The sequence below is a fragment of the Prunus mume genome, linkage group LG1 (assembly GCF_029339155.1).
Source record: "Prunus mume cultivar Tortuosa linkage group LG1, ASM2933915v1, whole genome shotgun sequence".
In the NCBI taxonomy this organism is placed as follows: domain Eukaryota; kingdom Viridiplantae; phylum Streptophyta; class Magnoliopsida; order Rosales; family Rosaceae; genus Prunus; species Prunus mume.
The window spans coordinates 27,968,738-27,982,892 of NC_142698.1; the positions used below are offsets into that span (position 1 = coordinate 27,968,738).

Here is a 14,155-nt window from a genome sequence, read left to right on the forward strand (position 1 = left end):
AAAACAAATGTAATAGCATGAGAAGTTATTAGACGACCGATTGGCAATTTGAATTGAATAAAGTCAAAACGTGCAAAATTTTGACCAAAAATAAAGTCAAAAATTTCTTCAATAAAACCAAATCGGATTGGTTCAACTGACGACTCACTCAATTAAATGACCATGGAACCCGAACCAAATCGATATATATTTCAAATTTACTTCATCTGTTGCACTTTCACGCACTTGATCAAAAAATCCATACCCTATCTCATTATTTCCAACCTCACCACATTCGGTCGATGTTACATCCAATATCCCTCCCCATAACCAAACTTTACCTCATCGCATCCAAGTGAAGCCAAAAACAAACCACAATAACCGAACTAACATAACGTTCTCCGGTGCCAAACCGACAACAACAATTTAATTTGCCAAATCGAATACCCTCCCCAAACCAGGGGACTAGGGTTAGTTTTTCCTTTCGCTAGCAAAAAGGAAACTCTATGCATGAGTTATAGAAACAGAATTGATTGTACTATAGTGAATTTTCGTTCTGCAAGTTGACTCAATTAATTTGGCCCAACCAAACCAATCCGTGCAACCCAAGCTCATAAAGCCTTTTATGGGCATCAAAGCCTACCCATTTCTTGATGCTACATTGTGCGAAATGAAGTCAACAAACACTTTGGGCGCTGATAACCGGGCCTGCAGTACAACAAATTTAACCTCCTTTTTTGTTTTCATTTGTTTCTATGCGTTTTTGTTAGACATACAACTTTCCATGTGACAATATCTTCACAACCTGTCGCCAAATTTTCAACAGTGAGCATTCTACCACAAATCACTTGATCAACAGAATGGTACGTTACGAAAACCTAACCTCCTCCAAATTCCATTCGAGATACACTCCCTGCCTCTATGTCACACACAGCTTTAATCCTCACCAATTTTACCCACCTGACTGCTAATCCACCACTATATATATAAATATATTTTAGTTTTTTACATGACCTACCAAAATGGGAGCCCAGATAATTAGCGAGCGGAGCTATATCTTCATCCTCTTATTTTCTGCTACTTTCTAAATTAACCCACAAAATCACGAATCATTTGACTTCCAAGTTGCCGCCGAAGCTGATCCTCCTGTTGCTGCAATTGTTGCTGCTGCTGTTGTTGGGCACTTTCCACCCCATGTCTTAGACCCAATGTAAGGGACACGGCGCCGAGTCCCCCAACCTCAAGCCCGCTTCGCTGGTACGGGACAAACCCCATCAATCCACCGTCCATGCTTGATGGAACTTGACACTCCATTCTGGACCTCTTGATCTCCTGATATTGCTGTTCTTCATCTCCTGAGCATTCCAATTGTCTATCATGCATCATATTATTTATGCCAAGTTGGTGCTCGTTGTCTGGCCTGCTGCTGGTACCTTCAGTTAAAGAATTTCCATCCTTCTTGGTGGGATCTTGGTTCGCTTCGACAGAGCCTCCTCTAGTCTCAAGCATGTGTATTTCTTCAACCATGGGCTTCCAAACACGCACTCTAGCGTTTATGAACCAGTTGGACACCTGCATTATAGTTAGTAATTATGTCATTATCAGAATAATAACCATTATGCATATGATCTGAATACAATCAAGAAGTTAGAACATAAGTCTAGTTAATAATATTCGTAGCATGAGCCGTAATTGGATCGTGAAAAGTATTGAATTTTCATAAAGGGAACTCCTGCAACCTAAGTACCAAAAGCTAGATACAATCAACACTAGAAAAGCATGAATAAAACAATTTTTATCATCTGGACTGACCATGTACCATCTTTCTAATGGACAATTAACACAAGTCTTAATAAATGCAAAAATGGGCTCAACGCAAATGTACAATAGCAGAAGACGCGCAGCTGAAAAGTCTGGCGTCAATGCAAACTAAAGGCCCCATTTCTGTGATTCTATGAATATTACCTATACAGTTATTTAATTAACAAATGCTATAATTACAAATTCAATTTGATCAATTCTAACAAAGAAGTAATCAACTTGATTAAGAACTTTAGACATGATAATTAGATATAAAGCAGGTGACCCTACCTGGTTTCGAGATAGACCCGTTTGAGTGGCTAACATGTGCTTATCTGTGTCCGTGGGATACCTAATTACACCACAATAGAAAAAATAATTGATTAGAAGAGAGAGAGAGAGAGAGAGATAATTTATTAGGGGAGAGGGAGAGGGGAGAGAGAGAGAGAGAGAGAGAGAGAGAGTGAGAGAGATGGGGTACGTACGGATGAAGAAAATGCTCAAAGAGCCAAGCTCTAAGAATGGCCACTGAACGTTCAGGTAGGCCTCTCTGGGGCCTCCAGACGTGTTGTTGGGGTTCAGAGAAACCCAGATGGGCCCCACCACCAGATTTATTATGCTTTTGGAAGCCGAGGCCCATGAACTTTAGCTTGGCTAAGTTTTTATCCCCTTTACTACTACTGCACCCAGTAGTACCAGTAGTTATAGCTGATGACAAATATTCCTCTCCCAAAGCTTTCCGTATGTGCTTGAGCTGGTCTTTGATGGCATTCGTGAGACACCTGAAGTGTCTTGACACTGTATTGAGAGCCATGGATATGTAAGGTGTGGCAGAACTTAGACCGGCAACCGACTCGAAGGAAGAGACCACCATTTGCATTTGTTGATGATATTGCTTGTACCTTCTGCAAACCTTTCAATGGCACAACAAGAATTACCAAAATGGTACTCAAATCAACTCATGAACACTTCATCTTAACAACATAGCTTATCCACTGAAATTTTAATAATACTAACTACCGGAATATCCAATTAACTCTATATCACATTTATTAATCAAGTTGCTCGACGTATCAACGTACAAGGGTTCAACGAAACATGGCCAAAAATGTGATAAAAAAAAAATTATAATGTTACAACTACTTTTATTGATTGAAGGACAATTGCTTCACCAAAGTCTGACACAAAAGAAAGTGTTGAACTGCAATTACAATTTTCTGGGTACGGCACCAAACTCTTGGCAAAAATACGAAAAATTAATAGTGATGGATAACCAACTTGAAAAATGATGTCGGCAATCAGAAAGGATGCTTCTTTTCAACCCAATAATGTGGTCGTTAGCCATTCCAAGAAGACAAAGCCTTTATAAAGTGACAGGAAAAATAAGTGGTGTGTACTGTTAAGTTGGAAATCTAGCTAATTGCCACGGTCCTACATGTACACCAAACAGCTTTGAATTTAACCCATTAATAATTAAGGCTTGGAAATTAAGCAGAAGAACGTCTACATTAAGCGGATGTCTAATGAAAATGTGGGCCATCTTCCTTACAAACATATACTTCTTTTTGTGTATGTGACCAAAGTGCTGCATGTCAAGTCATCATCAACATGTAATGTATTCATATATAGAAACACAGCGAAAGGGGAATTTAGTTTATCTTCACAGACTTCTGGTATACAAATATAGAAAATCAGGACAGTAAGATATAGCTCAGTTGGTTAAGGACTTCCACCTCCACCCATGTGGATAGAGGTTCGAAAACTCCCTCCCCAATCGCTTGTACTAAAAACAAACTTAGAAAATTGGAAGGAAAAAAAAAAAAGGAAAGTAGCACATCAAAAAGACAGTAGAAATCATTCATCAAGTGCTTAACTGTGAGCATAATTCTTAGGAATTTATGTGCAACAAACCTATGAGACCAATAACTTCAAGAGGGCAGCATACTTTGCATGCCAACACCCGATTTAAGCATGTCATGTAACTACACATCACATGACATATTTCCTCAGCTAAGATATATCTATAAAGGACTAGCTAATTCAATGATGAAATCAAAATATAACTTATTAGGACCATCAAAGTTCTCATTATCGAATGTGGAGGAGCATTAGAGAGCGAGGAACAGGGTTAACTTCAAATTTGATACCATGTTAAAACCAAAATGAAGGGGGGGAAAAAACATTAGCACAAAATAGTCATAGAAGAATGCTTTATATTAGTCCACAATATCTAGCCTATTGAAATCTTCAATTGGGAAGATAAATGGCTGCATAAAAATCCTACAGGCCATCCTTTTTTTCTACTTACCAAACACATTATGTTTATTCTGAAAGTGAGAAGTCTTATATTAGGGTCTGTGTTTCTACTTCACCATGCATTGGGGATGTTACATAAATATTAACTCCTGAACACAACATCAATGCTCATCAATCATTTCATTTGACTAAAATCAACAGTGGATAAATTTGGTTTGTTTTTCCTTCTTGACAAACGTCGGTGGTTGGATTGTGAGCTAACTTCTTGTGTGCATGAATTTTCGTGCTAATTGGTGATTGGTGAGTGCGAAAGATCACAAGACTGGGTACCCTAAGTTAATGACATATCGACCATGCATGTCGTCCACCCGTATTATAATACAAGATTAGTACCACCACGTGGTAGTGTGACTCACACTCAAAAATTTCTCCTGTCAAATCAAAACTGTCAATTTTTTATGGTATTAGAGCCAATTTACTTCACTGGTCCTCGAGGTCTTTCTAGGGTCCTCTACAAGCCAGTCATGGTACCCGAATGTTTACATACTGTCTCAAATTATGTTCAAGTGTTGCAGTGTTTTAAGCATTTCACCCTTGAGCATATTCTACCGAGTGAATTTCGTAAAAGCTCGTACTTGAATAAGATGAAAGGGTTGCGTTAGTGCAGCTGTAAAATCTCATCTCACGTTACCAAGCTGTCCAAATGACGGCCAAGTTAAGGGTGCTCTGATATAAGATTATGCTTACCACTCGAGCTTGCGACGAGAGACATTTCTCCGGCTAAAATTAAAGGAATTTAGTATGTGTTAATTTTAAAGTCCTGAAAAGAGAATTGATAACAGCGTTTAATATTTAGCATGATTTTAATGACCATCTAATCAATCTGACTTTTGCACAAAACTCTAATCAAGTCATAATCACGGCCCCACAATAGCGATTAAATATCAACCCTAACACAGTTGACGAGGCTAGAGTTGCACTAAACCAGTGGTCAATTCCTAAACTTGTTAATTAATGAGTACTCTAAGCCCCTAAAAAGCCAATTATCAAGGAACCAAAGTCTATAAGAATGACTTCTTTAATATATATATATATATATATATATATATATTATCATTATATTGAAATGTCCAGAACAATTGTATATTACAATGGTAATATATATAATAATAATAATAATAATAATAATAAAGTAATTCTGAAATAAAACACTCTTCTCCATTCCCAATGCTATATTTAAATAAAACTCTTTGCTCTTTAATCATGAAAATTATTTTAACAATTGCATCTTCCTCAAACTAATTCACTAATTCAGAGTTAGAAATGCATAGCTATTTATGTGACACTAATTGCCATATAGCTATTTAGAGATGCATAGAGCATGCATGAGGGTCTTCCAATGCAAACTCAAAACTGATTAATAACCTCCTATTTACCATACTTTTATCAAGAACCAATGTATAAAACAAAATTAAATGAATACCATATTGGCAAATAAAGGAGAGATGGCTAAAAAAAAATCACTAACCTCCTCCTGCATATAAAGAAGCTTTGCTTTCTTTTGTTGGTACTCAGGCCCAAATGACCCAGAAGATATGCTTGCAGCTCCACCATCACTGGTAATTTCATTTGAACCGTAAAACGTAGAAGAAGAAGCACCAGAATTATTACCCTTAGCTACTGCTTCAGTTTCAACTGCATTAGCAGCATCAGTAGAAACCGAAACTGAAGCAGAAGCACTGACATCTCCAGACATCCTCTCAGATGCCTCACGTGTTTTGGTTAGCTTTGAATCACTATTTCTACAGAATTCATCCAATAATTGTTGGGCTGGTTTCAAGAACTTGGAGCTCTTCAAAATAGTTGCATAACCAGTGAAAGGACCAAGAGGACCGGTGCTTCGAGAAGCGCTGGTAGAGGTCCCCACAATGTCTTGAAGAGACTTTCCACAAGCTTTGCTAATTATAGATGGCTTTGTTATGGAACATAAGTAATCTGCAGAAGATTTCCCGGCTTTCGGACTTTGAACATCCTTAAAAGCACGATCATCATGAGAGCTTGCATGTAAATCTTGAGACCCAAATTGAGCCGCAGGCAGTTTGTTATTAGATGGTGGATTTGATGACAGTGACAGAGAAAGCCCTTGCTGATTGGAATCATTACTCATCCCATTCCTCATGTCTTCATCAACATTTTTAGCAGTACTAAAACCCATTCCACCGCCACCACCACTACTCCAGTGATGGCGATTCTCGACAGGCTGCCGATTCATCCAAGAATTACTACTAGCATTATCGAAGCGTAATGTGTTCGACTGGTTCACATAGCTTGGAAGAAGCACAAGTTCATTTTCCATGATTCTTTGCTGCACAAGTGAAGCCATTTCTAGCTGATCCTGGCCGCCCGTAGAAGCTGAAGTGACAACATCCTGGAGGGTATTAAGGTAATTTAGTGGAGGAGAAGAAAAATGCATCGTTCCCAAGTGCTTTTGGCTAACATGATGGCTAGAAATCTCAGCAGACTGGTTAGCCAAACTAGACTGCACATCTTGATACCCATGGAAACTACTAGGCTTTAATAAATGCGGTGTGGATGGAGACATGTTATTGTTTGCTTCCCTACTACCAAACATGTGATTCTGATTATTACTTCCACTACCCACTGAACCACTTGTGTAATTTGTCACCCAATCTAAGCTTTGAGGTGGATTCAGACTCCTCCAGTTACCAAAATTCTCAGACTCACCAGAACCTTGACCCGACAACGCATTCGTGTTGATCGAAAAATTGAGCATCTCGGAGGAAAACACAGTCGGATCATAGAGCAAATTGGCATTTCTCACATTCCGAACTTGAACAATATCTGGGTTCAGTCCCGGGTGGAGTGGTAATTTTTCAGAATCTAAATGGGGAGGTGGGCTCGAAGTTTGATGAACTCTCAACTTATCTCGCCTGCTTTGCTGTGCTACATGTAATTCCGGCCTAAAGCCACTCATCTCCATCCACTAAAAAATCACCAAGATCGCTACTTTTCCTGGATGAATTAAAAACCCCACTAAAAAAATTCCTCCAATGTTTTCGATTCCTCAACAAAGAACATGCATGTCGAAATTCCAAGCACTGTAATAATCAAAGAAAATAATGCATGAGTTTTCTTCTCTAGATGATGAAGTAAAATAAATAAATAAACAAAACACAACAACAAAAAGAAAAAATGAGAGAGGGAGAGAGTGAATTTATTGCCTCGAGTGCTTGTCAGGAACTCATTAGCTTTTGGTATTAGCTTTGAACTACTGCTGGTGGAGGACTTTCCCAGCAACAGTGCTTTTGCTATTGAGCTTTGAACTTGTCGGCAACAGAAACCTTATCGATGCACAAACCTGTACACATATCATTAAGCCACCACTCGTTCAAAAATAGTAGAAACAAAGACAGAGAAAAGAAAACCACACGTACGTAAAATAAAAATTTTACACACTCACCCAAAATCACCATACAAATATATGTAAATAAATAAATAAATAATAATAATAATACTACGTCTCCCTCCTCGTGAAACCCTAATTCTACATCGTTAACCCTAAGAAGCCATGCTCGCATCCATGTAGATCCAAGAAATGGAGCTTTTCGTGCCAACCCAACTCACAACCTTATCCATATAATTGTTGTATGCTCCACAATTCACACCAAAAAACAGAAAAAGACAAAAACAAGCTGCTTCCTTAATTACAAGCACTAATTTATGACATCATAATTCTTCATTTCATGGCATAATTAGCAGTCTATATTCAGAGCTGTAAGTAGATCTTCATCACACAGAGAGTAAATGAAAGAACAGCAACAACCACTGCAGCTATATAAATTGAACAACACCAAAAAAAAGTTCATTAAATTATTAAATACCTGTGAATTGTGTTTTTGCTTCTGAGATCTCAATTAAAAGACCTACCCAGTTGAGAGCTTGGATCCGGTACTTTTACTCCGGTGAAGTTTTTTTTTTTTTTTTTTTTTCGGGGTGGAGTTGGAGAGCGCAATTATTGTGGAACCAAAAAAGAGCTGGCGTTTGAAGCCTTAGTTGACGTTGAGAGCACGCTCTTGTTAGCAGAGAGGGCAGGTACTTGAGCTAAATGTCCTGATTCTGAGCAGCCGTAGCCGTTGGATTTAACGGCGAAAAGATCGGAGGGTGAGAAAATGGGTGTCCGTGAATGGTTTTTTTAGGAATATTGAATTTGTGAGAGGAAAAGGGTCCCATGAACCGAAATTTCACCCCTCTCTTTTCTGGCGGAGATAAAAAAAAAAGAAAAAAAAAAGAAAGGCAACGTGTGGTGGTCCTAGGAAACACTCAATACATTGGTGTATGTGAGTGCCTTCAAATAGTGTTTTTTGGTATCACCTCTACTTTGAGCAATTACTATTTGTTCACCCTTTACGATCGTACTGTCAAATCATGGGTTTAATTAGTGGTGACATAAAAGTTATTAAACTATAATAAATTGGTTTTGAAGAGCTTTTCTAGTGTATTAATAGGCTGCTATTGTTAGAATTTCAAGACGTAAACTATTATATTAAGTATTAACAATATGCTTTCGTTCAGAACAAAAAATATAGTATTAACAATATGCTTTTTATATGATATAATATAGTATTAACAATATGCTTTTTATATGATATAGATGATAGTTTATCTTGATCAGAGTTGTCTCATACGTTTGCACAGGAGACTCTTTTAGAAGAATTATTGAATCAGAATTAGGTTTTATGTTCCTGCCGTATTAGTTTGCTTAATTAAATAAAATTTTCCCTTGGACTGTCGAGATTTCTTAAAAAAAAAATTTATTAACACAATCAAGACCATCTAATGGGGTCTATATCATACAGTCAGTGTGTGCTAGTTGAGTTTAAACCAACTGCTTTATCTGCTCATAAAAGAAAAAAAGTTTTGAAACCAAGTGTTTTATACACTTTTTCCTTTGAGTGTTAGGCTGAATTTGTACACCTATTGATATTTGTAATTATCCAACGTCACTGTCGACGATTAAAACCCCAAATAGTCAAAGCGTGTATGGATTTCGAGCATTCCTCTTTTACTCAGTGGGCCCTTTAAATCATGTAGGCCTGCTGGCCCCACCAAACCTGACGTGTAAGCGACCGATTGGCAGACAAATTATCGAACAGAGAGCACACTATACTGTGCATACGGGCAGCTGGAGATTACGTCACCTGCGGATTGTACCCCTTCTGATCTGACCTGATCTGATCTAGTGGCCAGGCTAGCTTGGATTGTCGACCGTCAGATATCTTTTGCTTGGCAACAATGGTTTGTTACTGATTACCGATAACAAAGACTTAACTCGCTCACCTTTCGTACGGAAAAATCCTGTCATCTTCTCACTCTCACTCGCAGTTACGCCTCATTGTTACCACAACCGCTCCCCACCGTTGATTTCCGATCTGACGGCTCCCGAGGCAGGATAGTTGTGAGAGGAGAAAATCCATGTGGGTAAGACAAAAGGCAGCATATAAGTGATACAGATGTTCCTCGGTGGGAGCGAAAGTGGCGGTAGGCGTTGGATTTGGATCAGACGGCTGAGAGATGAGTTTAGGAGGGGTGGTGAAGGTATTGGTATTGGTGCCGTTGGTACTGGTGACAGTCCAATCAGAAGTAAAGACTGGGAAACTCTGAGGGGTAAGCTTATAGCTGGGTGACCCACGTGGTCGTAGGGGGAGTAGCCAACAGGAGAATAACATCAGACGGCAGGCCCGGTTCAGCTTGTTTTTAGAAATTCAAGAAAGTTGCATTATTTCTTAGTGTCCACGTCGCACAACAGGAATATATTCTTAGGAGTTTCACTAAAACACCTAAAATGGAGGTTGAAATTATAAAAAAACTCAAACACTATTTAAACATATAAACACACCCAAAATCCATCATTACACACATTCAAAACTCATTTATAAACACACCCAAAAAGTTGACTTTGGGGTTGATTTTGAGTATGTTTCTATATTTAAATAGTACTTGGGCTTTTTTATAAATACATGTCTAGGATTGAGTTGATTCAATACAGGTTTCTATTTTTCTTTTGGCCAAAAGTTATTTTTCCCTATAATTTGACACTTCAATTATTTTTTATCTTGTAGTTTCAATTTCGTCAATTTTGACCCTATAGTTTCATATTTGTAGCAATTTAAGGACAAGTTAATATTCCTGTCAATTTCTTTAAAGATGAAAGGGGTAATTTCATCAATTCAAAATCCTTGAGAGTAAAAGTTAGTCTAAAATTCTTCCCATTTCATATTAAGGCTCAAAATTCAACCACTAATCACTATTTTTGAACAACTCTAAACCCAAATGACCAATTTCAAACCCTAAGAGGTCGTTTGGTATGGCGGACTGTCATAGACTTGACTAAATCTTGAGACTGTCTTGGATTATCTTGGATTGACTTAAGCTGGATTAAGTAATAACCTACGTTTGATAATACATCAGACTAAGAAGTTGGATTATAAAAATAATGAATACCTAAGTTTGGTCCTATGTCGGACTAAAAAATAGTTCTTGTAATATTTAAATTTAATTAGGGATTTTGACTTAAAAATAAATAAATGTTGCAAAGAAACCCAATTGAAAGATTTAAAACTATGATAAAAAGAAAATAAATAAAATTCTTATATTTTTTAAAGAAGCTGATTTTTAATATTCTTAAAGATAATATTTTTAAACCAAAACAAATATCCCAAACCCCGCCCACCCCTTTCGTCCTCTCTCCCCTGCCCCTTTTTATTCGATAACCAAGCCCTTTTCCCTTCCTCCTTCTCTCTCCCTATTTTTCTATCTTTTCCCTCTCTTTCTTCAACCAAATCCATATCATGGTTTTTTTTAATAAACCAATAGATGTTGCTAGGGTTGGGGGTAGTGCAATGGACGACGATGGGTCAGAGGAGATTCTAGAGTTGGGTCGGAAGGAATTCTAAAAGTACGTTCTTTTATTTTGTTGTTGGGTCTAATCAGATCTTGGAGCTTCAGTTTTTTTAATCAAGAAAATACACTTTTTGGAGCTTCAGTTTTTCAACCTCAATTTTGTTGAGGTAGAGAAGTTGCGGGAGGAGAAAGTGATGAATGGCATCAGGGAAGAGAAGCCAAGCTAATGTGTCGGATTCGCTTGTTTAGTTTAGCGATGGTGTTATTTTGTAAACCACATTTCAAGCTCACTATATTAGAGGTGCGAGTGAGCCATTTTTTTCACTATTGAACTGTATAGTGTCATTTAAGTTAATCCTCTCTCTTACCAAACATGGGTTTTAAGTGTTATTTAACCCAATCCAGTCCAATCTAGTCCAATGAAGCCTAAAACATGCCCTAATAGTTTTGGACAAGCTTTTATGCTCAAAGATTTTGGGTTGACGAAATTGCTCGCACTATCAAAGAAATTGACAGGAATACTAATTTGTCTTTAAATTGCTACAAATACGAAATTACAAGGTCAAAATTGACGGAATTGAAACTACGGGGTCAAAAGTGGTTGAAGTGCCAAACTACAAGGACCAAAAGTGACTTTTAGCCTTTTCTTTTCTTTAGGGCATGTGTTACTTACCTGGAAAGAGAATGAAACTCTCATTCCTAACCACTTCCTTGTTTACTTGTATGCTGGGAATGAAAAGTAATGCAAAGTCCACATGTAATCATGACTTCTATTCTTAATATAGAGACAACGGCATTACTCATGTGGGAGGTGGTATTGGGCATGGATAAATTGAAATGAACATTTTTCTAGCTAAATTGCCCTTGTATATTTTGTGAAAACACCAAAAAATAAATTGATGTAATTTTCTTTGAATATAAATATATTTAATTTAATTCTATATATGTAGGATATACTAGGAAGTAATAATTAAACTTAGACTTTTTATCACAAATGGTCCCTGAGGTTCGCAAAATTATCATCTTTTGTCCTTAACTTTTTTTGTGACACTAATGATTCTTAAAGTGAGCCTCCACACATCAACACGGTCCCTACTGTTAGCTTCCGTCAAATTTTTCATTAAATTAATGATGTGGCACATGTGTGGAGCCCACACATCCAATGGTATAAAGCCACAAGGCTTTAAATATAATATAATATTTTTTAAATTTAAATTCATAACAAAATAAATTAAAAACAAATTAAATCTTTTTATATATATTTTTAAATATCTTTATTTATCTCCTCCTTTCCCTTTTTTCAGACCCTCTAAGAACAAAGCATGAAAGATATTTTAAAATATAAATAAAAAATATTTAAATTGCTTTTAATTTATTATTATTTTATTTATGATTTTTAAAGTTTAAAAATATTAAATTTATATTATATTATATTTAAAATCACGTAGCTCTATATCTTTGGACATTTGGGCTCTACACATGTGTCACGTCAGCAATTTAGTAGAAAATTTGACAAAAGACAAAGGCAATGACTATTTTGATGTATGGAAGGTAACCTTAAGGACCCTTAGTGTCACAAAAAAAGTTAAGGATGAAATGTGATAATTTTGTAAACCTCAAGGGCCATTTATGACAAAAAGCCTTAAACTTATAAAACATGGTTATTTTTACATATATCAAATTGGATTTATTATTACTATATAAAAAGTTGGGTTTTTTTTTATGGGGTAAAAAAAGGGTATATTATTAGATTAGACAACTTCAACAATCAAAAAATAGATTTGAGAACTTTTGTCATTTGTTTTATTTTTTGGTATAAAACAAAAAATCATTTGAAAAATTGTGTAAGTAGTTGAATAATTTGATTTGTTTTGCAAGGGCATTTTAGAATCAAACTAATTTTTATTCCAATTCTTGACAATAGTAAACGGTTTTAATGAGAATCCATTTTGTTTTCATTTTGACTCCTGACAGTTAGTAAACAATTTAATCGGAATGTTCGACTCTAATTCCTGGTTAAATCGATTCTTGAATACTTTGATTCCTGATTAGTTAACATTACTTGATAAGTTTGTTTTTGGTCTAGTTTGTGGTGATTAATTGAGTTTAACATTCCAATTTTTAGTTAATTACGTTATTTAGTTTATGGGTTTGTGTTACAAAACATGTATTTTGACAAGGATACTATTTGCCTCCTTTCAAAGAAGGTCGGGGTGGATATGATCTGGATTGGATCGTTTTGCCTCAAAATTACAACCAAACCAATTACAATATAACAGTTTAGTTTGGTTCAGTTTTGACAAAAATTTCAGAGCAAACAAAACCAAACCAAATCAATTTAACCAGGTTTGGTCTGGCCAGTTTATGCCTAAGCCCAATTCTTTTTACCTATGCATTTTTTCAGCATTGTTAGTCAAATTACAACTAAAAAAACACACAACTTGCTAACTATTTTTTTTTCATTTTCTAGCGTATCATACCATCCAAAAACTCAACATGCCATAAAACTTCAAAGTTTAATAATAGCTACAATTTAAATATTAATAACTTCAAAGTTCATCTCTCCTCGCTTGGATTAGTGAATAAGTCCATTGGAGCGTTTTAAATAATAAGCTCTTTGTGATAATTTCTTCTAAGCATGCTCATATTGAAGTTCTCCATCACTCCTTTTAGGCGTTCTCAAACAAATCCTCCTCCCAGAACCCGCTCTCTAACATTGCTTATATTTTTTAAATTTTGGTCTACATCGTCTTCGATGGAGGTTGCTGCAAATCACCAAATTCTTTTTTGTCAAGGTAGTTGTTTTTGTTTATTTGTTCGCTATTATACGCATGTAGATCACTAGAAATCATGTTTTTCCCATATTTATTATAGATGTAGTGGGGGGGCCACAATGGTGCTTTTTTCCGATGCCGGTGGTAGGGTTTGTTTGGGCTCATGAAATGTTTTAGGGTTTTGGTTATGATGGGTATGTGAGCTTTGTGAGGCTTTATGATTAATTGTGGTGATATAAGCCAGTAGTTTTAGTGCGGCTTTTGTTTGAAAGTCTATATAAAAGAAAATCTATATATACCCTCTATATATATACAAGTGATTTCATAATCATTTACGATCGAATTAAATGGGAGGATATGGAAATGACCTTTTTTCTTCTATTGTTTGCAAGGACCTTTTTGGAGTTATGTTCTTTATTTCTCTA

General features: G+C 36.3%; 1 protein-coding gene across 1 annotated transcript; it reads right to left on the bottom strand.

Annotated features, from left to right (window-relative positions):
- Window positions 1-688: 688 nt before the first annotated feature.
- LOC103325648 (uncharacterized) lies at window positions 689-8,356 on the bottom strand. Its single transcript, XM_008227833.2, has 6 exons — window positions 7,938-8,356; window positions 7,278-7,414; window positions 5,564-7,154; window positions 2,265-2,692; window positions 2,071-2,131; window positions 689-1,551 (listed from the first exon to the last, which is right to left on the bottom strand). Exons 3-6 carry the CDS (start codon window positions 7,034-7,036, stop codon window positions 1,069-1,071), a joined length of 2,445 nt encoding a protein of 814 aa, XP_008226055.1. The 5' UTR covers window positions 7,037-7,154; window positions 7,278-7,414; window positions 7,938-8,356; the 3' UTR covers window positions 689-1,068.
- Between the last annotated feature and the right edge of the window lie 5,799 nt (window positions 8,357-14,155).

Bases quoted from the DNA above. Each gene is read 5' to 3' on its own strand.
- LOC103325648 (XM_008227833.2), bottom strand. From the start codon at position 7,036: ATGGAGATGAGTGGCTTTAGGCCGGAATTACATGTAGCACAGCAAAGC. The intron at 2,693-5,563 runs GTTAGTGATTTT...TGCCATTGAAAG, and splicing joins TTCTTTATATGCAGGAGGAG to GTTTGCAGAAGGTACAAGCA. The intron at 1,552-2,070 runs GTAGGGTCACCT...ACTATAATGCAG, and splicing joins CGGGTCTATCTCGAAACCAG to GTGTCCAACTGGTTCATAAA.